Raw genomic sequence first — 23179 nt, forward strand, 5'->3', positions numbered from 1 at the left:
TTCTTATTAATAATTATGTTGATGATATTTTATTTTTATTAGATTATTACATATTCATTATATGGGTGAAAAATAAAATTATATATATATATAGAAAGATAAAAAAACATCATCAAAATAATATAATTTACTCAGTAAAGTATTAGTTATTACAGATTTAAGTAGTGGCAAAGCTGGGGGACTAGCAAGATCCCGTCCCGTCCTAAAATGAAAAATTTTCTATTTAGGCAGTTTATAATTTATAAAAATTTAAATTAAAAATTGTAAAATTTTATTTTGGCCCTCTAAAATGATAAAAAATTGATTTAATCCTTTAAAAATTATAAAGATATAAACTGCTAAAATGGTGAAATTATAGTAAAAATATTTAATTTAATTCCGTCGCCCCAAAAAGTTTTCTGGCTTCGCCACTAAATTTAAGTTGATGTTCGATTGACTCGTGATATCAACTTAATGAAGGACTCAATATATTATATAAATATAAATTTTAATAAAATTAATTATATAAATTTTAACATATTCGTATATTGATATTATATATATTATTTTTCATATCATATTTTCATGTTGTGCTTTAGTTAATAATTTGAATTATATAAAACATGAGATATATTTTAGTCTATTAAAAATAATTCTTCGTTAATAATTATTTATTATAACATCAATAAATAATAAATACTTTTAACCGGTTTACCCAATTTAATAATTTTAAAAGAAAACAGAAAAAAAAAAGGAAGAAGAAGAACAATTGCGGCACCTGCTTTTAGATAATTGCAATTTTAGCTCTTGACAATTATTAATTATCTAATTTAGTTTTTTTAACCTTTTAATTGATGAAAAATTACATTATGATGTCTTCAAAAAATAATAATTCAATTTAAGCATTTTATAAAAAAGAATTTAAATTTTTACCACTTGAAATTTTATAATTTTTGTGATAGCCCCTTTAAGAAAATTTTATAACTTTATCCCAAACCTATACAATGAGGAAATTATCACTTTAGTATATGAATATGAAGTCACATCATCAAATATCAACTATGAACTATGAAGTCATACTAAAAACAGTAATACATTAAAAAGAAAAAGAAAATTTAAAATATTTTCTAAAAACATCATAAACTTCTATAAAAATATTCTAAAAACATCAAATACGTGGGTTTGAGTGCACTGAAATGTATTATTTTCTCAATTTATTAATTATAAAAGAGTAGTGATTAAAATTTATAATAAGATTACATAAAAAATCGAGTAACTAAGGCCTTCTTTAATAGACCTTTGCAAGAACTAAAAATTAATAATTTTAATGATATAATGTTTTAAACATATTTATTAATATATAATAAAAATGATAGAAATATGGCTACCAAAATCTCTTTGCACCACAAAAGATCACAAAAGCCTTATCTTATCTAAGTATAGTCTAGAAGGTTCTGTAATATCTTTATTATGTTCAAATTTCTTACCAAATTATAGAGTTAGCCTTAGAGGTAATCATGGTCTTTGACTAAGGACTTCTACTTCTAACCTTGTTTTTAGAAGGTTTTTTTCCTTTACGCTTCTAGCAACAATTGTGTTTTCAACATCACTTCAATAGTCCTTATTTTATAATTAGCTGATAATTGGGGGATTAACGATGTAATTTACTTAAAATATATTTGAAGAATAATGACCTAACAGTTTAAGATGATGTAGTTTTCTAGTTAATAGAGTTATCAAATCATAATTTTTTGAAATTAAATAACAAAATTATAAATTTAATGATATTTGAATGACCATAAATGTAATTTACTTAATATTTACTTTCTTTTTTTTTTCTCCTTATCAATTGAAGCATGTATCGATAAGAAAGTTTTCTTTTTATCTCTTAAGATATGTACTGGAACGAGTTCAGTAATAAATCTTTCGCATTCTGTAGACTCATTAAGAGAGTAGATACTGGAAACAAGTTTTAAAGCTACTTCATACTCAGGATAAAGATCGAATGGTCGACTATTAGTTAAAGTAGGAGAGACCCTTGCCTCACTTGCCTTCCGTGATCTGAATTCGATTTTTAAATAAGAGAGAAATAATTGTTGTAATCTTTGCAACAGTTAATTTAGTGACAGGTGTAAAACTTAGTCTTAAATTATTGTAATTTAATTGCTGACGTGGATAATTTTTGAATAATTTAAAAAAAAGGCTGCCTTGTTTAATAAGGGATATTTTGTCAAATTAAAAGGAAAAACTTCTATTAGATGGGGTTGAACAGTGGGTAAGTACTATTCGCTATTGCTATTGTTTCAATTCTATAATAATAAATTTAATATATTTTTTTATTAATTTAATTTTTATTTTTAGTTAAATTTGATCTTCAATTTTTTAAAAAGAGTAAGATTTGACTATCATTTTTTTTTAAAAAAATTCGATTTTGACCATTAACATTTTAAAACGAGTAAAAAAACAAATTAAAACATTAAATTTTTAAACACAGTAGCTCACATAGTAATCCAAGTGTACTTCATGCTTTTTATTTTTTCAATTTTTTATGGACTTTCAATATTTTATATTTTATATTTTTTTAAATTTTAAATTTTTAATATTTTATAATTTTTAAAATATTTGTTAACATGACATTGTTAGCATGAAATGCATATGAACTACCACGTGAGTTAACATACAAACATTGTTAAAAATTAAAAATTGTATTTATATGGATTTTTGTTAATTTAAAGTATTGATTGAAATATCTAAAAATATAAATGAAAAAAGCATTTGATAAAGAGTTAAAATTTTATTTATTTATATGCTAAGCTAAATAAACGGACATAAATAAAATTTTAATACTTATTTATTAAAAAATTATATTTAGATTTTTAATTAAATTAATTTTGAATTGGATTTTTAGTTTGAATTTTTCTGCTCTTTATAAAAGTTGAAAAAATATATGAAGTCCAAAAAGATGAAGAGAGAAATAATTGTTGTAATCTTGCTGCGGTTGGTTTAATGACACGTGTAAGGCTTAATCTTAGATAGTTGTAATTTGGTTGCTGACATGTATAATTAGTAAATTGTTTTTTTGGATAATTGTGTATAAAATACATTGATAAATATAAAGGTGAAAAAAGGTTGCCTTGATCGATTGAGTTCTAATTCGGTTGATATTGATATTATTGTTAGTATAGGAGAATATAAGTTCGAGTGCGTTGAAGCGTATTATTCTCTTTATAAAAATTAAAACAACGATTCAATTATTGAAATCATAAATAAACACAATATTCGACCGATAATTTATGAACAATTCAATTTATGTTCATTCATGAATAATATTTTGAGGTTCGTTTATTAAACAAATTGAATAAGAATAAAACTTGTTTATGCTCGTGTAATGTTCATTTAATAATTTATTTAAAACTCGTTCATTATTCGATTAGTATATATATATATTAATGAAATTATTTATTTTTGTGTGCCTATTTTCTTTATTTATAGTATAATTATTAATATTTATATTTTATACTTTATATCTAAAATTAAGATATATATATATTTATTGTTTGTTAGTTTATTGTTTATGAACTGTTAGAATTAAGTGACCCAAATTCTTATTTAAATAAAATACGATGGAAAATAAAATAAAAGTAAAATCCATATAGAACTAGACTTCTTTTATTTTATTTTAGAATAAGGTTTTTTAAACCTTATTAAACTCCATCTATTTTATATTGATTAGGATAAGGTGTTTCAATCCTACTAGAATATGGCTTTATAAGCCTATAAATAGACATAGTCTATTCCTCTTGTATTGATTCAAATTTTCGACATAGTGAATTTTCTTCTCTTCTGCCCGTGGTTTTTTCCCGAAAGGGTTTCCACGTAAAATTTGTGTGTTCTTTATTTTATTTATTTTATTTTATTTTATTTTTCACATGAACATATTTATTTAACATAAAAGAATAAATATGTACACACGTAATTTTAAATAAATGAACACAAACACGACTTTGAGATTCTTAACAAACATGAATAAACTGAGCACAAACAACCTTAAAAATAAACAAATGGACATGAACAAAAGCTTATTTTCTCACATTCGATTCATTTACAACCCCAAAAATGTTACGAATATTAAAAATTAACCTTTAAATATATTAAACATCACATTTAAAACATAACTAATATGATTTCCACTCACGCTTCAAGTTGGGTTAAGTATTTATTTTATAGAGTAAAAATTTGAAAGTTACAATTTGTTCAAAGTTCTTGTACTCTTCGTATATTTGGAATTTAATCTACATATTGTTAAAATTCATTTGTTAAAGAAAAACTCACTTGGTATCAATGTAAGAAAATAATAACATTGTAACGAAGCTAAATTTAATAAAGAATTTTAACGGTGCTAACAATTCTTAAAAAATTCTCATCACTATTTTAATTAGAATAAAGTATTTAAACTAACTAATGGCATTATAAAAATTAAGATAAATTACATCAAAATTAAAATAAATAGATTAAATCTCAAATTTGAGTAAAATATAAAAATCAAATAGAAATTTAACCATTTTTATAATCTTAAAAAAAGTAGAGGGATTGGAATTGTAATTGACCCATCATATATTCTCTAAAAAAATGTGGAATACCTTAGGCTATTGATTAAGCTTTTAACTACATTTAAATTAAAAAAAACGAAGTTGGATTCCTTATTAAAACCATCACCTCTCTAGACAGAGATACAAGAGCGATACCATTTAATGAGCAATACTTCTCTTGAACCTTTTTCTCCTTCTTTTGTCCTAATTTAATTTCCTAAACTATACTTCACATGTTAAAAGTACTTTATAGCTAATATAGTATATAAGGGTTACACAACCTCTCTTAATACGAAATCCCACTTTTGAACATATGTCGATGTTAAAAAATAGATAAATAAACACATAAAAATTTACGTGAAAAACTCTCAAATCGAAGAAAAATCGTAATTATTGTGAAAGATAAAGAGAAATCACTATATGAAACCAAAACAAATATTTAACTATACCCGTCAAACACTCTAATTTTTTTTTTTGAAAAGACAAAATACAATGCTTAATACTTGACTTTATGCAATTTTAAACCAAATACTCGAGTTCGTTATATAATCTTGGAAACAAGATTAATAACAGGGGGCTAGCAAGAGCTCCGCCCCTAAATTAGAATTTTAAAATATGACCTCCCAAAGATATAAATTATTAAAATGGAAAAATTATATTTTAACTCTCATAAAACTATACAATTTAATTCTGAGTGGCGATAAATTTTTGTAACTTTTCTTATTTTCTTTCTTCCTACATTTTCAATCTAACCTCAAATGTATTGTGCTTCATTAATAATTAATTTTATTTAAGGCTAATAGACTTTAATGCAGTGTTATTCAAAATGAAGTGGCTACAAGTGATTCAATTAACAACAGTTAAGGTAGTGAGTAATTTTCTTAGTATCAGTCAAATTACCTGCATGCAATCAATGTGTGGTATCCAATCTTAAGCAATTTGGTGAACCATATAAAACTGAACTTCGCTACAACTTTTTTTAATGTCTACTTTAATCATGTCATGCAATCTAGTGACTAGCAAGTACATCATATGCCTTACTTGGTACCATGAAACACTGTTTACGTTTTACGATTTATAAAGATTATTGTCAAAGTTCCTCTAATCAATATCATTTTAGATATTTGAATTTGAATTCTCTCCATAGAACTTAAAAAGTGTAATTTAACTCATCATTATGATGAAAAGCAACGTTCCTGTAAAAAGATAAAATTTATCATAGGGACAAAATTACTTCTTTTTTTATTATTTATACATTTTCCTTATGTTTATAACATTTTTTTTACTAGAAAATTATAAAAGTTATTTAATTTTAAATTCATTTTGAATACTATCGAATTAGATTTTAAATTATATTCTATTTGTTAACAATAAACTAACTTTTTTTAAATAATAAATATAAATTTTATTTTATTGAGATAATTTTGAAATTTACCTTAAATTTCCGATGTAATGTAAGAGCACGTAGGTTCGAGTTCGTTGAAACATATTATCTTTCTATTTATATAGGTTGATAAGGAAATATGAGTAATTCTAGACATAAAAAAAATTAACTAGCAAAATACTTGATGAATCAACCCTCACATTCTTAGGGACGACATCACATAGAAATGAAACTAAAATCTCCTCATAAAAGAAATATCAAATACCTATAAAGATTATAACCATATTAACTATAAACACTAAAAGAACACACACACACACACATCCACTATATAAAGAAGCCAGAAGCCCCCCACTTTCTCACAATTCCAGCACTTGAACTACATCCCATCATTATTCTCTTCTCCCATAATCCAATTCAAAGGTTTGAAAAGCTTTCAACAAATGTAAATGAGCAACATTTTTTGTGATGATCATATCATATGATAGCTTTTTGTGTTTTGCAGAGATGAAGGGCAATGCTAAAAAAGGCCTGAAAAAAGGGCCATGGACACCTGAGGAAGACAGGATTCTTGTAGATTACATTCAGAAACATGGTCATAGCAAATGGAAATCAGTACCAGCTTTAGCTGGTTTAAACAGGTGTGGAAAAAGTTGCAGGCTTCGATGGACTAATTATTTGAGACCTAATATTAAGAGAGGCAATTTCTCTAGTGAAGAAGAGCAACTCATCATTGATCTTCATGCACTTATGGGCAACAAGTAACCTCTCTTTACTTATTACTTTTTTGGGTCTAATTTTACTACTAGTCTCGTATTTTATGTGAGTTGTGAGTTTAGTCCCTAAGCTCCAATTCGGTTTAGTCTTTGTATTTTTAAAATTTTGAATATTTAGTTCTTCCTCAAATGTTAGTTGTTGAATTCAGTAATTTATCGGCTACCATTTGGGTAACGATTGGAATTTTAAAATTAGAAAAACACAAGGACTAAAAATGATCATATTAGAATTTAAGGATAAAATTTAAAAACCACACATAGTATAAGAAGTTAAGAACTAATATAACCTTCCCTTTTTTTACACTTATCTATCCATTATCCCTGCATGCGTGTATAAAATGGTTAATTGCACTAAACATTCTTAAATTATCTCTAAATTTTAAATTGATCTCTAAACTTTAAAATATTCTAATTTAGTCCTTAAAATTTTAGTATTGTATCTAGGGGTAAATCTAGAAATTCTTTTAGGGGTCAAATTTTAATTATAAATTTTTGAGAAGTCAGAACATAATTTTATCATTTATTAAAGGACTAGTTTTTTTCATTATTTATGAGGGGACTAAATAGAGAATATTCCATTTAGGGGCTCTTGCCTTCCCCTTTTAATGTCACACCTAATTGTATATTTAAATCCTTACAGCTACACCTATCATGTGCCAGTCAATCCAGCCCAAAGACTCACCTGAAAAGTTAGAGGATTTGAGTAAAAAAATAAACTCTTTTTCTAAATAGGTCAGGCTTCGAGTAAATTTTCTTTGGCCCAGGCCTGACTCGACCCAAATTTGCAAAAAAAAAAAGCTGTTACTTTTTTCCGTTGTTTTGTCACTGTTTTGGTGTCGTTTTGCTATTATATTGTTATTATTTTGTTTTGGATGTTGTATAACTCTTGTTTTATTATTAATTTTGGTACTATTTTAGAAGTATCTGCTTGCTAAATTGCACCTATGTTAGTTTTATTTAAGTATAAATAATTTTTCTAATTTATTTTCAATTTATTAAAAAATATTTTTTTAATGTATTTGATGTATTATATTTTTTAAATTTATTTTTATATAAAAAATTCTAATATAAACGGGCCGAACCTAAAAAAACAAACCTAAAATATTTGAGGCTTGATCCGCCCCAACCCATCATCACCTTTATTTATAATTAGCGGTCAATTTAAACCTTAAATATTATTTCAGATCTAAAAATCACTAATCAAATTATAAACACATATATATACTTATTACATCATTTTCAAAACAGTTCATGCGTATATTTGAGTTGATGTTACGTCTGACGCAAAGATACAATTAATACGATATTCATATCTTAAATATGTTATTTCTAAATGCTATATATGATTTTTTTAACATTTAAAGGTGGTCTGCAATAGCAAGACATCTCCCTGGAAGAACAGATAACGAGGTTAAAAATCTATGGAACTCACGTTTGAAGAGGAAGCTTATACAAATGGGGATCGATCCAATAACTCACGAACCATTAACTGATCCCAGGTTACACCAGTTGCTTGCCGCTGCTAGCTTTAGTAACCTCATTAACAATCCATTAGACATCATCAATGCCCTCATGTTACAATCAGATGCTGTTGCAACACTTGCTAAATCACTCCATTTGTCTCATAACATGCTTCAAGCTCTAGCTAGTACCCCAACAACAATGGCTTCTCAAGACCCAACAAAAGCTTGTTCCACTAGCAATGAATATCAATTTGGTTCTTCTTCAGAGTCACTGCCTGTTAATGTTCCAAATTTGGATACTACTCCCCAGCCTATTCCTCCAATGGCTCCTAGACCCACTATTGTTGATGATCACCATGAAACCAACAACATCACTAACCCTTCTTCAACTACCTTTCAAGAATGGGATGATTTTATGGATGGTGGTGAAGCAAGTGAACCTTATTGGAGGGATATTATAGAGTATGTATATACCTCTTTTTTTTTTTTTTCTTTGTTCTGTTTTTTGGCTTTAATGCACACCGCTTACTTTTTCTTTCAAGTGAAGTGAAGTTTTGGAAGTATCCTTGCTAGTCTAGTAGGGTTTCAAGCCTTGACCTATAGTATGGGAGGTATAGTACGAGTTTAGATCAGATTTAAATATGATATTAATACACTTTATACTTATATGAGTATAAAATTTTACCCAAACCCACTCATATTTGTAAATGATTAACTCAAATATCGTCATGCGTCTACTAGGGTTCAAACCTCTTATTTATAGCATATAGGTCATTGTAGGCTAGGTTAGGTTTAAGCATGATATTAATACATTTTATGCTTAACTAAGCTCAACACGACATACTTACTCAAGCCTGACCTATATTTTAAAATGAGTATAATTTTTTGTTTAAGCACATTTTCTGAACCTAATGTTTTTGGCCAAACACCCTTAAATTTAATTTGAAACTTTAATTTTTAACGAATAATCTAACCCATAAATAAATCTACTATTAAATTAGGTACTTCCAAGACTTCCCATAAAATATTATTAAGAGTTTAACCTATGATAATTCAAAGACTCTCCCCAAAATAGAATACCCTCAACAAAAATACATTTTGTTGGTTTATTTATTTATGATCCATAACTTCTTTCTTTTCTTGAATTGCAGCCAGGCATCATCTCAGTCATGGCCTATCTCTTAGTTAAGTGGAGCTGTGGGATTGAATAAATACATACGTATATATAAATAAATAAATAAATTGTATGTATGTATACATACATATATATATCAAGAGTTTGGTCTAATAACTTGTCGAAAACCTAGCATCATCAGTTAAGAATTGGTATCTCATTAGATGTAAATTGGAGGAACATAGGTTTAAATTTTGATTTTCATCCACGTATTATACTCAACTTAAACATCTAATCTATATATTTTAATTTTTTATAATTTGATCCTTATGCTTTAGTCGAAATCACTAATACAATTAAAAAGTTCCTTAAATCAATTGATGTGATTTTTTTTTAAAATTCAAATTTTTGTATTTCATTTGAAAAATGGAATTATGATTATCAAATAAGTATTTATGTTAATATTTCATTTAAAATAATCATCCCAACCTCATGGTTTGGAGTTTTAAAATCACATCATCAATCATAGTGATTCGGACTAAAGCATAACAATAATATATAATAGAAAGATCAAATTATAAAAAATTAAAGTAGAGAGATTAAAACCTCAATTTGAGTATAATACAGAGATAAAAATTATAATAAGTTAGTTTGTGTAATATCAACTTGGATTTATATATATTAGATTGTGGGATACTTACATGTGAGTGTAGAATATTTTGATGTAAAATTTTATGTAAGAATCGAATAAAGTGGAAAAGCTTAAGGGTTAAAACTTATAGTATTTTAGATTCAAGCCATGCTACGTTTGGGTTTTTATTTATTTTAGAGTTAATTGTACCATACGTTTTTAAATTATGACACTTTTATTCTAAACCGGTCTTTAAGCTTTAAAATATTCTAAGTACATCCCTTGATTGAGCAGGTTTTTTAAGTAATGAAAGAATATTATTAATACAACCTTGATGGTTTGAAAAATGATTAAAATGCTTTAAAGCTTAAGGATTGTAGTGTAATTAGCTGTTTATATTATAAAGGAATATAAAATACTATTCTTAGGTCAATTTTCAACTTGATTGGACTTTTTGAGGTACTTCTTTCCTTCTATCCAATTAGAGATTTAGGGAATTTGCTTGATGACAGCTAACCTTAGCCATTAATTCTTATTGATGAGTTAATTAAGAGGGTCACGGGGTTTTTTTATTATTAAAAACTCAAAATATATAAATAAAGTGGAAAATTATAAAAATATCTAGTTTTGTTTATCTTATATTACATTTTAGTCACTTATGTTTGAAATGTTACGTTTTAGTCACCTACGTTATCATTTTGTTACGAAATAGCCACTCTGACGTTAAGCTTCATTACCTCCCTAAAGGCAATCTTATGCGACAATCAAAATGGGTTTTAGATTGCCAACTTGGATGTTCAATTGGGATGATAATAGTTTTTCAGTTAAAATGGAAAAGAAAAAGGAGACAAATGGTTTTTCTTTTCCAGTTCAATGTATAATTAATTTAAAATTTTCAATTAATTAAATTTATTTAATTAAAGACCTATTCTCGTCCCAATTGGACAATCAAATTGGCATTTAAAACTCATTTGGATTGTCACGTAGGATTGCCGTTAGGGAGGTAACGAAACTTAACGACAGGTAACCACTTCGTAACAAAACAATAACGTAAAATGTAACATTCCAAACATAAGTGACTAAAAAGTAATCTGAGTCAAACAAAAATGACTATTTTTATAGTTTACCCTAAATGCAAGAATAGAAAATGATAAGGAAAGTTATTTTTAATGTGATCTGAATTTGAGTGGTAATATGAAAAAAAATGATCTAACTTGAATAATATATTTAATATTTTAAAGATAATTTTTATTTTATTTTATTTTAAAATATAATTTACAATAGAGGAAATTACATTAACAGGATTTGAACTTTAATTGTTGAGTTGTCAACAAAAGATTTTAACCACTACTCTTTTATACTATTTTTTTTATTAATCTTGTTATAGGTTTTCATCACATCTGCTCTTTTTGACATAATATCTAGAATTTCCTATAGTACATCCTCGACCCATAAATAGGAGGATAATGCGTTTCAGCGCACTCAAACCTACATCCTCCTACATTGACAACAATGTTCATGCCAATCAAGTTAAGATTCAACCGATACTTTTATACTATTTATAAATAACTTTTTTCATATATATATATGAGATTCAAATATTTTAAGATACTGAAAGATATATAATCTCTTAACAATAAATAAAAAGCTAATGTGTCATTAAAATTGCTTTAAGAAATAAATATAGATTGTGCAGGGGTGAAGCTAGAACAATTTTTTAGGGGGCCGAATGAATTTTTAATTTTTTATAGTCTATATCTTTATAATTTTTAAATGATTAAATTAAATTTTTATAATTTTAAGTGGGGCCAAAATACAATTTTACATTTACTAATTTAAAATTTTAAAAAAAATTAAGGGCATAAATAGTATTTTTCTATGTTAAGGGGGCCAGGGCCCCTGCCAGCCCCTAGAATTGCCTAAAATTACGTTAAATGTTGTGTAATTTTTAATTATTTTCTTTAATCAAGATGAAAAAAAAAAGGGAAAACAAATGCTTTTTAAGATATGTTTTCTGTTATTTTTTTTTATTTTAAAACAATATATATTTATATTATAATTTTTATACAATATAATTCTAATATAGAGGATTATATATTTATAGTTTTTATTTTATCATATAGAAATTTTTTTACGCATTCATGTATGCGAAGCATGTTTTTGTTATTTTTTTTTTGTGTTTTATTATGTTTTGCATAGTTTATTTTTGTTAGTAATTTTTTAAATTAATGGACTAATATTAGTACGATTGTACTTAAGTTTATTATGATAAAAGTATCGTGGAAGTCTCTATAATAGGAGTCAGAGTATATTTTAATCCTTTACTAAAAAATAGGTAAATTAGTCTCTATAATAACTTTCTTGTATAAATGGTATGAGAGAATGTGTACATATTTTGCGTAAATATTAATAGAATGTATAAATGTTTATATATTTTGCATAAATATTGACAGAATGTATAAATAGTATGAGTTAAAGTTGTTGAATCAAGACTAAATTGATAAAATGTATAAACTTTTATAGCTAACTTTATTATTATACCAATAAAACACATCTACAATTGATGAAAAGCTCAAGGGGCAAATGCAGAATTTTTTTTCTAGAAGGGTTGAATTTGAATTAAAAACCTTTGAGAGAGCTAAAAATGTAAAATTTCACAATTTTTCAAGGGATTAAACTATGAAATTTTCATTTTTGAAGAGGTCATAAATTAAATTTAAAATTTTAAGAGGGGTCAAAATAGAATTTTACCTAGGCGCAAAGCCAAAAAAATTTTAGGGAGGGTTGAAATTAAATTATAATTTTTACGATAGTAAAAATGCAATATTACCATTTTAATAGCCTACATCTTTATAAATTTTAAAGGATTAAATCAACATTTTATCATTTTAAAAAGGGACCAAAATATAATTTTATCTTTATTAATATAAAATTTTAAAGCTTCCATTTAGGAGTCCAGAACCCCTACATACCCCCTAATTACACCCCTGATTTTATATTAAAATAATTTAAAACTTTGCAATTTCTGAAGAAACTAAGGAGTCGATTTTTCATTTTGACAGACCAAACCCTTGTTTGCCCCCCTCTAATCTCACCCCTAGTCGTTTGACTTCTGAAATTAACGAGAAGGACCAATATATTTAATCTCGAAATAGAAAGAGATTAAAAGGGGTATTTTAATCATAAAAACGCACACAATTGGGTTGCATAAAATATCGGTACATTCCAAGATATTGCCATGAAACCAGTGGCCATGAGCTTCATCTTTGTCTGTCTGAAAATGAATAAAAGTTATCCATATATAAATGGGGAAATTATTCATTACCATCCCTTTTCAAGTAAAAGAGTTGGCCACAAAAATAGACTAAAAATGTACTGGAAAAATATTTCAAGCTTATCGAAGATGACAAAATGAAAGCCTGTGAAAACATGTGATTCTACTACTAGGAAAATTTATGGCCAAAAAATAAATTACAGACAGGTGATGGGGATTGATCTTTGTCTCCCTTTTTTAAGTGGCTTGTGTTTCCTCAATAGTACAATTCAGTATTGTTCTCGGTTGAAGTTTTGTTTCTTTACTCCAATGAGAATATGAGTACTTAAAATTGTTTGAAGAAGTGAAGAGTTCAATAGGGTGAGAGTGTCCCATCGGAAACCCATTGGGGAGACCAATTTTCAATTAAAACTAAGAAATTTTATCCAATTAATTTAGTCCATTTCTGTTTGAATGGTTTGGTCAGTATTTTTTCGGTTATAAGTTGGTTTTGTTGGTTATTTAGGTTGGTTATCCGTTTTTTCTTTAAATTTTTAAGTTGACCGATTGAAAAAACAACATAATTTAATTTCTTAATTATTTAAAATGGATCTATAATTTATAATTCATAAAATAAATATAATTTATTTAAGTTCAATAGCCTAAGTCGATTAAGACCGAACTGATAGATCTAAAGTTGGTTCAGTTACGTCGATTTTTGAGATGTAATTCGACCGAGTTGATTTTTATAAATTATAATTTATTAAATCGGTTTAATAAGAAAACTAATTGAACCTGTCGGAAAATCGAATGGTTGCCCCTAGCGCAATACATCCTCAAACTATTACTCTCATTTCAAATTGATCCTTAAATTTCAAATGATTTTAATTACATCTCCACACCTTCAAGATTATATCTATTAGGTCATTCTATTGCTCAAATCGTTAATTTAATTGTTAAATGACATGCTAAATCTTATATAACATAATTTAAAATAAAAATTTTAAGAAAAATGATTATTGTAAAAATGGGTTTTTTTAAAATCTTAATTTTAAGGTTTTCGAAGTTTTTACAACAGTTTTATTGTTTTTTATCTTCTTCTTTTTTCCAGATTTGCTTTATTTGTAGTTTTTACTCTTAAAAGTTACGTGATAACATTCTTTTTTTTTAATTTTTAATTTAAAATTTGTTATATAAGATTTTGATGCATCTTTTAACAGTTAAATTAATGACTTTAATAATAAAAGAACTTGAACTTAAATTTAATCAGTATTAAATTTGAATAGCTCGATTCAATCTCGAGCCAAACTTGAACTTATAATTTAATATTCCATTAAATTCTCGAATTTTGAGCTGAGCTGTTGCGATTAGTCGTATTCAATTCGATTACACCCTTAACTTCTACCCAACATTTTCTTATCGCTTTAATTTCAGTATGTAGTATGGTTTAATAATGATGTTGGTCCCTCTAAAGTGTCAATTTTAAAGATTTTCTTTTGGCATTTTTTTTCTTTTTCTTTATAATATTTACAATAAGTTCAAATTGATAATATAGAAAACTAACTATCGATGATTAACCAATTTATATCTATAAGCAATGGCGGAGTCTGAAATTTTTTTAGGGGCGGAATTAAATTGTATAATTTTACTATAAAAAAATATAATTTCATCATTTTAATATCTTATATCTTTGTAATTTTTAAAGGGTTAAATCAATTTTTTATCATTTTAGGGGGGCAAAGTATAATTTTACAGTTACTAATTTAAAATTTTATAATTTATAAAGGGCCTAAATTAAAATTTTACCATTTTAGGGGTTATAAACTAATTGAACGTTTAAATCTATTCTCAAATAAATTTTATATCTATCACTTTGACTACAACGACTATATATGGTATCGATTTGGATGCACTCATGTAAAAATATATTAATTTGGAAATTTTAACATATTAAAAGGACTAAAATCACAATTAACCTATTCAAAATCTTGTGTTCGTGATTTAAGGGTATCATCGTTGAGTTTGATTTGTTAGAAAAATGTCGGTGTTTACATTTTTATTTTGTAGAATACAAATGAAAGGTGAATTTATATATTATAAACAAATAATTAAATTATTATTAATAAGATAATATGAATACGATATAAATATATGTGAAATTTAAATTTAATAAAATTGAATTATTAATATATTAATATTTATATAAATATAAAACCTTGAATTTTAATTGAGATGTGATAAAAATATATAAATATTGATATGGGTTATCGAATGGGAGGAGAAGATGGTGAAGAGGACTGTCAGTTCACCTGTAATAAGTGAAGAATCGGTGCTAAGAAAGAGGTGAAATAAGAGGAAAAGAAGGGAAGAGAGAAGAAGGATGCTCTAGGGTTGTTGTCTAAAAGTTGTTAGGGGGAGGAGTTGATCCCTGATCCCTTGTGCTCTCTAGCTCATATGATAGATCATTGTTTATGCTCTAGTGCTACGTGGTGATTCATATAGTGTAACTACACAAATATCTAGGTTGATCATGTATCAATGTCGTTACTAGTTGTCATCAATGTGTACTATCTGATGTATCTATTTTTGGAATCGTATGAGACAATTATGTCCAGTGACTCTAGCAAAAACTTCATAACAAATTGTTTTTTAAGTTAACTCACCAAGGATTAATGAAGGATTATCTACATGTTGTCCTTCACAAATGGTCTCAACTCAGACCCAACCTAAGGGTCATCTAGAGGTGTGACCGTCCAATGCCCAAGACTGAAAAGGGCTCAAAATATTGTTTTTCAAAATATTTTTTTAAAACTTTTAAAGGTCAAAAAAAAGTTTACCAACTTTTAAAGGACTAAAACAAATCTAACTTTTAAGGGCCCAAAATTTTTTTTAATGTCTTTCAAGGGACCTAAAAAAATATTTCGCCAACTTTTAAAGATCTTAAAACCTCTCTTTATTATTTTACCTAAAACCTCAAAAATATAAAAAACAGACCTATCTCAACTCATCAAGGATTTGCAAAACACCACACATATATAGTATCTGACAGCTTGCCACAACTCATATATTTGATAGGGGTGTAACAATTGTATAATGGTGCAACCATGGAAATTACCAAGATTAAGCCAACGACTAGAGATCAATCATTGAAGAATTTTGTCAAGATAAAATAATGATATCACGTACAAGATTAGACTTTAATATAAATAATAATAAAAACAAATCACACAAAAAATGTTTTAAATAAACATTAATCTTTAATGTAATGCGTTTCATTTTTTTTATAAAATATTTAATTTTACTGCTATTATTATTTTTACAATTACCATAAATAAACAAACCTCTATTCAACAAGATCTTAATTTTATAAGATTCGATGAAAATATTTACATAACAGCTTACGTGGAAATGAAAACAACACATTACAAATTGAAGAGAGGAAAAAAAAAAACCCCAAAAAGGTTGTTCATAAGCTGCCCATGATGAGTAATTGGGAAAAGTGGGTTTAAATAGTATGACAAGCTTTGACACGTATTTATCTAATACAATGATTGGCTGACGTGAGGACTAAGCAGCTGCAATCGTGGGGTTTCGGCGAGTTCATCGAGGCGACACAGTTTATTAGCATTAATTGTGGGTGGAAAAGTGGAAACATATTGGCTTCCAGATTTAAGTTAGAAATATATAAATTCAAAATTAATATTTTGTGCGAAGGTCTTTTACATTAAGAATATGAAATAAAAAAATACGGTTTTTATACGTAAATAATTTAAAAATAATAATTAATTACGAAAATAATATAAGGCATTTGCTACGGTGTTACTCTATATATTGATGGCACTAAATTGAAATGAAATAAATTAAAATATTTAAGACTTGATATTTGAAAAATAATTTACATATCAGGTCCATAGATAATATAAAATAATAATTAATTACAAAAATAATATGAGACATTTGCTACAATGTTTTGCCGGTGCTTTGATATATTGACGGCACTATATTGAAATGTGATAAACTAAAATATTCATGGACCTGATATTGATCATATTTAAACTATCAACGTTATATCAATAAAATCTTTTGTCACTTAGATCGTTAATTTAACTGTTAATTTGGTCAATTGATTATTTTAAATTTTAGATGTTTTTATTTTTATGTTAATTAATTAATGATTAAAAAGATAAAATTAATTAATTAAATAATATTTTATAAATTTCGTAATGACTTTTATTTTTAATTATTCAAACAAATCAAATCGAATTTAATTTAAATTCAAATCCTTTTTAGACACTTCAACAAGCAATAAATATCTTCCTATCATTTATGTAATTCATAATTGTCTTTCCACTTCAAGTGGTTGTTTAGGAGAAAAAAATAAAAATCTTTGCTTCCTAGATTGAAAATGTTGTGGATGAATTTGGGTTGTTTATGAAAATGTGGTTGAAAATTGGTTAATTTTTTCTATTTATTTTAAGGTGATGAGATAAAAAAATATAAATTTAAAGATTAAAAAAGATGAAAAATTAAATCGAGAGTTAAAATGACTTTTTATTATTATATAAAATTGGCAGACAAAATATGTCATTATGCCTTATTGTTATTATTAGTTCGGATATTGTTAAAAATATTTATTTTTTGATTTATGATATTTCTAGATTTAACACAGACTTTATTAATATAATAATTCAAAATTAGTATTTGTTAAATTTAGTTCAACACTTAACTTTTCATTTTATCAAACAACATATTGTGTTGTTAGTAACTATGAAATAATTATATATATATATATATATATAATGTTCACCGTCTCAAGTGTGACTTGGGTTAAAGTCGCGTTAGTCGTGTTTATTGTTCAAAATTTATCCTATTGTTGTAATTCACCATATATATATATATGTTCAGAGGAAATTCTGAAACAAAAATATTTCATCTATAGATTTTTCTTTGAGTTGAATAAAAATAATACAAACATATATATTGTGTAAAATGATGAGCGATTAATTTTACATATTTTTTTATAATTTTTTATTTGATTTAAATTTTAATAATTCAACCGTTTAATTTATCGATATAATTGTGTTGAATATGCATGTAAATTTTTAAACTGAAATTTGACCTAAAATATTATTTATATTAATATATATTACATAAAAAAATTAAGTAAAAACATTGTTATTATAATAAACAATTCAATAAATCCAATGTTCACATATTTGGAAAATAATTGAAGAGAAGTCCCTTTTTTCTGTTTTCTTGTGGGAAGAGAATTTCTTCATTAGTAGATAAATAAAAGGTCCCTTTAGCTTAGGGAAAAAGGAAAATTAAATTAAATTAAGTTTGGTAAGACATGTAATACTCATTAAACACAGTTCTCTTATGAAGAATGTGAGAAACAATTTAATAATATATACAATTTAATCACAAATTTTGCAAGTTTTAATGCATTCTTATTTTAGTTTCTGACTTTTTTTTTTAAATTTTGTCACTTTTATTAAATTAATTGTCATTTTTAGTCGCCCTCCTATTAAAATGCATTGGCCATTGAATAAGATGTTGATGTGGTAGTCTTTTGATTGGAATAATAACAAATTTAGCCCTTAACACTTTACACATCCTATCAAGTTGGTTCTATTTCTAAAAAAATTCAACAAATTTTACCCGTAATGCATATTTTTTCAATTCAGTCCAAACTCAAAAATATATATTTTTTATTATAAAAGACATTAATATCTATATATAATTACCTGGTTTGGATTTGATTGGAGATGAAATAGTTTCTTCTTTTCTTTGGCTAATGCAAACTTGGTTTATAGTAATGAGGAAGATGCTCATTGATCAAAACAATTTCATAAAAGCAGTTGTGGATACTGTGTTTCCTGGTATACGACATTGTTTCTGTATGTGTTGGAAAAACTTTTCAAGCATCTTGTATATTTTTATATCTATTTTTAATATTTTATATTTTTATGTCATTTTTATAATAAATTATATATATTTTAAAGTTTTTAAAATTATAATTTTTTTTTGAATTTTGACTAAATTGACAAAATGTACAAACATTGAAGGCTAAATTTATTGAATTTTTTTAGAATTAGGACCAACTTAATAGAATGTGAAAAATGTTAAGGGCTAAAATTTATTATTATACCAATTAAAAGACAATTACATCAACATTTTGTTCAATGATCAAGGTATTTTTTATAGTGGAGTGATTAAAAAATGACAATTCATCTAACGGAACTGACTGAATTAACAAAAAAAATTCGGTAACCACAATAGGAACACATTAAAACTTAGATGACTGTCTGAGTAGATTACCTTTTAAATTATTTAGAATTATTATTAAGAAATATCTTATAAGTATCAAATTGATATTTTAGTTATAATTTAGGGGCTAAATTGATTATTAACCTTTTATATTAACATGCCACACGATCCTCTTTATGGAACTGAACAAAAATAGACATAATTTTTTTGGCCAGAAAGACATAAATAAATAATTGGTATTATAAATATTATTACATTTGTTTGATCTAGCTTTCACGTGAGCTCTGATAATTGTTTGTGAAGTCGTTTTTATTAGAAAATATATTGTGATCCCAAAATAAGAATATATAAAAATATTAGGGTAAATTTTATCTAGGGTCATTAAACTATTAGTAAGTTTATGTGTTGGTCACTTAATTTTAAAAAAATTCAAAATAATCACTAAACTGTACGAAAATTTCATTTCAATTATTGGGTTGTTAAAATCACTATCGTATGACATTCTTTGTTCGCAAATCAAAAACTCTCTTCCTCTTGTCTTTTACAATTCAATTTTTTTTTTGTAAAATAGCTTTGAACGTCATGAATCTGTCAACTAGAATCCAAACATTTTTTTTTCGGTTCTCCGGTCTGATATTGACCATCAAATCGACTTAGATTTAATATATGTTCTATTCGTCAATGGGTATTGGTCCACCGTACTAATCATCGAAGTATCGCTTGAAGCTCGCTATCCAAACTTTTTTAAAAACAAAACTTAACAACCAACTGAATCAAATAAAAACTTTCGAATAGTTCAATAACTTAAATAAAAACTTTAGAGCAATTCAATGACCATTTTATAAATTTTTGAAGTTGAGTGACCAAAACGTAAACTAACTAATAGTTTAATAGCTATAGATGTAATTTATTCAAAATATTAATATGTTCCAATATAACTTTTTATATTATTAATATTTTAGTAATAAAAAAGAATTTTGGGTTCAGATATTTTAGGGTCATATATAAAGAGGTTTGATTTTTACTGGTTTTGAATCTCAATGTTTATTTTCTAAAACTTTTATTATAATTTTTTTTGTTAAAATTTAAAATATTTTTAAGTTAAAATATGTTATTTATAAAAAGAAAATATTTGAGGTTTGAATTCAAATTTAAGTCAAAAGAGAGAAGGCGAAAGCCATAAATTTTATAAATAACATATTTTAACATAAAAATAATATTTAAAATTTAGAAAATAAATAATCAAACTTACAAAGTCCAACAAAAGCTAAGAAAAATCAAACCCATTAAGTACATGCCTAAAATCGATCCTAAACCCATCAAAATAAATTTTGTAATTAAAAGTTAGATAAAAAATTAATTAAATTGGTCAAATGCCGGCATTGTAACCCTATTTTATAAAATACTTTTAATATATATATTTATGGGTGGTCAATTGGGTCTTAGTTCGATTGGCATGAATATTATTATCAATGCATAAGGACGTGGGGTTGAGTACGCTGAAACGTATTATCCTCCTATTTATGGATTAAGGAAGGGTTACGGGTAATTTTAAGCATTGTTTTGAAAAAAAAAATGATAAGAACTTATAATAAGAGTGTTCAAAAAACAAACTTACGGATGATGAGCGTATTTATTATTTATTTTAAAGAAAACGTTTTATAAATGATCTTATATACCTAATATGATATTTTAAAAAATAAAAATAAAAATAATATTTATCTATACTTATTTTAAGTGTTTTATTGAGTTGATGTCATAGATCAACCGGATACCGACTCAAGTATAAAACTACTAAAATACCCTCTTAGATGCAAATTAAATTATATTTTTATGAGGTTTTTTATATAATAAATCAATAAAAATTTAATTAGAATGAGATTTAAACTTAGAACATCATGCATGATAAACAATTAATTTTGTTATTGTAACCAAAAACATAATAATTTTTTATGAGAAATTTCAATTAGTATATTGCCTTAATATATTATTTGCTACCCGATTTTACCATTTTTGTCAATCTGATACTCGTATTTGAAAAAAAAAATTATATATTTTAGTACTCAAAGATAACAATATTATTGCTTTTTGTATTTAATTTAGGTCTGAAGATTGATTTGATGAAAGTTAATTGTTAATATTATTAATTAATTATAAATTTTCATTAAATTAACTTTAAAATCCGAATTAAATTCTAGGTAGTTAACACCATTACCTTAAAGTACTAAAATGTATAAATTTTATCAAATACATGTAACAGACTAGATAAAAAATAACATAAATATCATATTAAAAAAATATTAAACTTAAAGGACTAAATTATGTATTGAACCTAATATACATAATTATTTTTCATTTATATCAGTATTCAAAATCAATGTTACAGTAAAGTGCCAAAATTATGTAAGACAACGATGGACAAAATAATATTCCATGCACTGTAAATTAAAAATAAAAACATCGATGAACATGTGCGAAGCCGACCATATGAACGGCAGTTAAACACGTAAATTAGAAAATGACGTGAACCAAATTTAATTTAAAATTTCAATTAGTGCTCTTTGAAAAAAAATTAACGTAATTTATATTTAAAAAAATCTTAATTAATAATTCAATTATGATTAATTACGATATGAATAAAAATAAGTTTATAAAAAGTTGATATAAAAATTTAAAATGTTATTGGTTGAAGGAGTAAAAATTATAATGATTTGTATTCAAATTATGGTGGTTGGTATTATATCAATACCGATTGTATCGGTCGATACATACCATTCCAGTCTTCAATCGATACTAAATAGTTCATGTATTATTCCAGTTAAGATTTTGGTGCATTTCGACTTGTTTCAGCCAATACTAACTTGTATTGGTGTGTACCAGTCCGTATTGGTTGGTACTAAATTTATGGTAGACACACAATGTGGTGAAAAAAATTTGATGTTTTGGTGATTAATAGTAAAGTTAATTGTTCATCATGTATAATGTTTTATGTTCAAATCTCATTATAATAAAATTTATTGATTTATTATATAATGAAAAGACAAAAACACCCTTGTAAAAACATAACTTAATTTGTATGTAAAAAAGTATTTTAATAATTTTATAACTAAGTTTGTGTCTGATTGACTATTGGTACAAACTCAATAAAACACTTAAAAGTATTTTATTGATGTTTTGATTAGAAAAATTGAAGTAATTTATATTAAAGAAAAATATTAATTTTGAAGTTTCGATTTAAAAATATGGAGGAGATTTTGATAATTTCGAGGTTTTATATTCAAATTTAATCATACGTGGGTTTGGTTTAAATTTAAAATTGAAAGTATCTGATAGGTTTCTCTATTATTAAATCGATCAATTATTCAATTTAGTATTGCATTATTAAAAAGAGCAAATAATACATATATTATCATTTTATTTTTGCTAGACGTGAGTTCGAGTAGGTTGAAGTATATTATCCTCCTATTTATGGGTTGAAGAGAGGCTATGAATAGTTCTAACCATTTTATCAAAAAGAACAGATATGATCAAAACCTATAATAAGATTATTAAAAAAAATTAAACACGTATTTTTTCTATGATATTAATTATTAAATATAAAATCAAACATTTAACTTTTTTTAGAGCAAATTTAATAATTAATTAAACGTTGAATACAATTTTATAATATTAATTATTCAACATCCAATTTTAATTAGTCAATAGTGATGCGTATGTCAA

At 25.4% G+C, this 23179-nt stretch overlaps 1 protein-coding gene across 2 annotated transcripts; it reads left to right on the forward strand.

Annotated features, from left to right (window-relative positions):
- Nucleotides 1-6200: 6200 nt before the first annotated feature.
- On the forward strand, nucleotides 6201-9811 carry LOC107923210 (transcription factor MYB92). 2 transcript variants are annotated; one of them, XM_016853429.2, is made up of 4 exons: nucleotides 6201-6375; nucleotides 6458-6713; nucleotides 8093-8653; nucleotides 9347-9811. In XM_016853429.2, exons 2-4 carry the CDS (start codon nucleotides 6460-6462, stop codon nucleotides 9378-9380), a joined length of 849 nt encoding a protein of 282 aa, XP_016708918.1. In that variant the 5' UTR covers nucleotides 6201-6375; nucleotides 6458-6459; the 3' UTR covers nucleotides 9381-9811. The 2 variants fall into 2 exon arrangements, with proteins under 2 accessions (XP_016708918.1, XP_016708917.1); XM_016853428.2 differs by having other exon boundaries at nucleotides 6213-6375; nucleotides 9343-9811.
- The last annotated feature ends 13368 nt before the right edge of the window (nucleotides 9812-23179 follow it).

This window comes from Gossypium hirsutum, chromosome A11 (genome assembly GCF_007990345.1).
Source record: "Gossypium hirsutum isolate 1008001.06 chromosome A11, Gossypium_hirsutum_v2.1, whole genome shotgun sequence".
Lineage (NCBI taxonomy): Eukaryota > Viridiplantae > Streptophyta > Magnoliopsida > Malvales > Malvaceae > Gossypium > Gossypium hirsutum.

Bases quoted from the DNA above. Each gene is read 5' to 3' on its own strand.
- LOC107923210 (XM_016853429.2), top strand. From the start codon at position 6,460: ATGAAGGGCAATGCTAAAAAAGGCCTGAAAAAAGGGCCATGGACACCT. The intron at 6,714-8,092 runs GTAACCTCTCTT...TAACATTTAAAG, and splicing joins CATGCACTTATGGGCAACAA to GTGGTCTGCAATAGCAAGAC. The intron at 8,654-9,346 runs GTATGTATATAC...AATTGCAGCCAG, and splicing joins TATTGGAGGGATATTATAGA to GCATCATCTCAGTCATGGCC.